Source organism: Pyrus communis, chromosome 9, assembly GCF_041283825.1.
Source record: "Pyrus communis isolate YQ-2024b chromosome 9, ASM4128382v1, whole genome shotgun sequence".
NCBI lineage: Eukaryota > Viridiplantae > Streptophyta > Magnoliopsida > Rosales > Rosaceae > Pyrus > Pyrus communis.
Window position 1 is genome coordinate 3,145,632 of NC_142573.1, and position 3,390 is coordinate 3,149,021.

At 34.3% G+C, this 3,390-nt stretch overlaps 1 protein-coding gene across 1 annotated transcript; it reads left to right on the forward strand.

The window, feature by feature from the left end:
- Positions 1-1,395: 1,395 nt before the first annotated feature.
- LOC148694041 (putative pentatricopeptide repeat-containing protein At3g25060, mitochondrial) lies at positions 1,396-2,190 on the forward strand. The gene has a single exon (XM_088700119.1). It carries the CDS (start codon positions 1,396-1,398, stop codon positions 2,188-2,190), a length of 795 nt encoding a protein of 264 aa, XP_088556245.1.
- Positions 2,191-3,390: the final 1,200 nt, after the last annotated feature.

Sequence of the window (3,390 nt, forward strand, 5' to 3'; positions counted from 1 at the left end):
ATAATGATCACATATTACAGATATTAACTACCTTTATCATTATACATAACAAATATTCCATGTTGAGTTCATATTAATAGCATGAAATTTTATCTTTATTCAAAATAAATATTTTGTTTCTTCAGTTACTTTGAATTCAAACAAAATTGAACTGTTGAAAAACTAGGGATGTAAAATGGCTTACGTGGCTCGGGATTATAAAAGTGTATTTGTTGCACTGAACTACACTAACATTTAGTTTAATCTAAATCAATTATTTTGTTTCTTCTTCTTCTTCTTCTTTTCTGGGCTGCAGGGGGTAGGGGGTGGTTTTTTGGGGGGGGGGGGAACGAACTTGGGGTTTTTTTTTTTTTTTTTTCACACTAAAAAATCTCTCTTTGCAATGAGGCTACAAGACTCCAACGCATAAAATGAAACGAGGCTTTGTGTCCCTTCTGTTCTCGTGTTTTACTTTATGCCCCACTTTGGACCACAGCCAGCCGCGGACCAACTCCACCGCATTTTCTGGGTCAAAAGTAGCCTTTGCCTCTAGTCATCTACTCTATAGGGTGCCCCACAAGTTTCATAATGCATGCTTTCTTTTTATATACATATAATGCATGCGTATTCCATAGTAACTATAATGCATGCGTATTCCATAGTAACTATAATTTTATTTGTCATTTAGTACACGTAATTGTATTTCTTTTTACTTATAAGAGTGATATTTTAAGTTCAGATTTTTGCAAATGACGAGTTGGATTAATTTATTCCCCTCACTCTTTAGTGTAATATATCTTTGTTTTTAATAAAACAGTAATTGATTTTGTCACTTAATCACTATAATATAATAGTATTCTTTTTTATTTGTAGGTGATTAAGTGGGTAGTTTTATGATCGACTTTCATAGCGAGTTCAATACTAAGTTATTATAATTGTCTGATTGAGTGGCTTGCGCAAATTTCCTCACCATAGTGTAATTGTATTAAAAAAAAAAAAACCCCCATAATTTACGTTGCTTAACTCCACAAAAAAATGTGAAGGAATTATTCTTCGAACACTTTGTGAACGATTTGCAAAATTTTGTGCTTATTATCAAAATCATCCATGTTATAAATCAATCTGTAAAAAAACATCTCTAAAATGAAGTTCGTCCAGTCAATCAATAGTAGCAATTAAATTAACAAGTTGTCTATGAACAAAAAATTGCCAGATATTCTCCAAAATTCAATGGCTGAGAATATTTCTAATTTGACAGTCTATATGATACTTTAATATTTTCTAAAATATTTCACTTCGCTCAATTTGTCAAATTAAACTATTATCTAATAACTATTATAATAAATGTTTTAAAACAAAAATAAGATTAATATAATCAATCAAAAAATAAAAATGCGATCAATTTTAACAGTAAGAATGAGAGTTGTTGACACATATGATGCCGCGCCATTGTTTGGTTTGAAAAGTTGCTTATCGGGATGCATTTTAGTTGTGGGTTTGTTGATGATGCAGCTAAAGTGTTCGATGAAATTACTGAGAGAGATATTGTTGTGTACACTTCGATTATTACTGGTTATGCTCAAGAGTGGCGACCAACGTGCTTGTGAGGTTTTTGGGTTTGCTCGCCGTATGCAGAGGCAAGGATTGCATCCAAATCGGGTCACTCTTGATAGCTTACTTCAGGCAGCGTCGCAGTTAGAGGCACTGAAAGAAGGACGTTCGGTCCATGGCTATGCTATTAGAAGAGGAATTGGTGGTTCGGATGCAGTGTTCGAAACAAGTCTCGTGGACATGTATAACAAATGTGGATCCCCTAGAATGGCAGCCTGCATTTTTGGCGAAATGGATAGAAAGACTATTGGTTCTTGGAATGTCATGATTGCTGGTTATCTTAAAATGGAGCAACCCTTGGAGGCTTTCCGCCTTTTTTGTAGAGTGATGGGAGAAAATTTTGTGCCGGGTTTGATAACTTTGTCCAATGGGATTCTGTCTTGTGCTTGTTTGAATTATTTGCGTCCTGGAAAGAGTATCCATGGTTACATTATTCGAGATGGTATTCAAATTGATCTATTGGCAGCGACCGCTCTGGTCGATCTCTACTCCAAATCAAACAAGTTGATCCAGTCCAGGGAGCTATTTGATAGAATGGAGAAAAAGGATGCTATATCTTATGATGTGATGATGACGTTCCCCGATAATTATGCTAAGTGAGGGCATAATTGTCTTATGAACAGTGTATTAAGTTTATTTTAGGGTTAATTGCACTTACACCCCTCACGTTCCCCGATTTTGCACAAAATCCCTAACGTTCATTGATTTTGCACAAAATTCCTCAAGATTGAGACATTACACAAACTCCCCCTCAGATTTTAATTTCCTTTCATATAACCCCTTCTATCAAAATTATGTTTTTAAATTTACTAATTTACCCTTATTAATTACTTGAAACTTATATAAAAAAAATTTAATTATATAAAAAATTTATAAAACATTACACACTTAAAAAAATTCCCTTGAATGACGCACCTAGTTTCTTGCATCACTCTTTTTCTTCCCTCCCACTAATTTTCCAGAAAAAGCCCTTCTCCTCCTCCCATCTATCAATCCAATTCAATGCAATTTCCCATTCAATTGCTCTCAAAAATCTCACAGACATTCTTGATTTCTTGAATTTCCCCAAAAAGAACCCTCCATACCATTATTTCAAATTCAAGTCCCGCAACCCTTTCGATCTTTCTTGAATTTGGCGCTGACATTCGATTTTTCTTTGAAGTCCCATCAATTTTTTTATTTTTCTTACACTCTTTTTCTTTTGATGTTTTATCTTCTCAGAGATCGAAGCTATAATTATTTTCTTTGAACCGGCGGAGAAGCCATGAAAGAACCAACAAGACGGCGGAGCAGGAGTAGGAGGAGAGGCGCTACTCACCAACAAAAATAAGCATGTTTATTAACGCTTAAGTAATAATCACCAACTTTCTTATACTTTAGTTCACAAAATTTTCGCTACAAATTTTGTCTCCCTAGCATTACCCTATTAAAAAAAAAACTATATATATATATACACACAACGACAGCAGAGATGGATAATAATGGTGTCAAGAAGATTGATAAGCGATGTGAAATCCCGTCCCCAGAATTTCATTATTTAATTTACGTATTTCGTATCTATTAGATTTTATTAATTATATTTTTGTTAATATTAGAATTTTAACTATTTAATTACACAGTTTGGTTTTTCATAATTAGTTGGCGTTATCCTAGCTTTCATTTCCACCCAAACTTGATGACTTTTGGTCACGATTTCATGACGAACGAACGTCGTCTTCTCCGACACTCGCGGAGTCGAGGTGATGTCGATTTGACCATCACTTATTCTAGGATTTTCCGATGAACCATGTTGGATTTCAG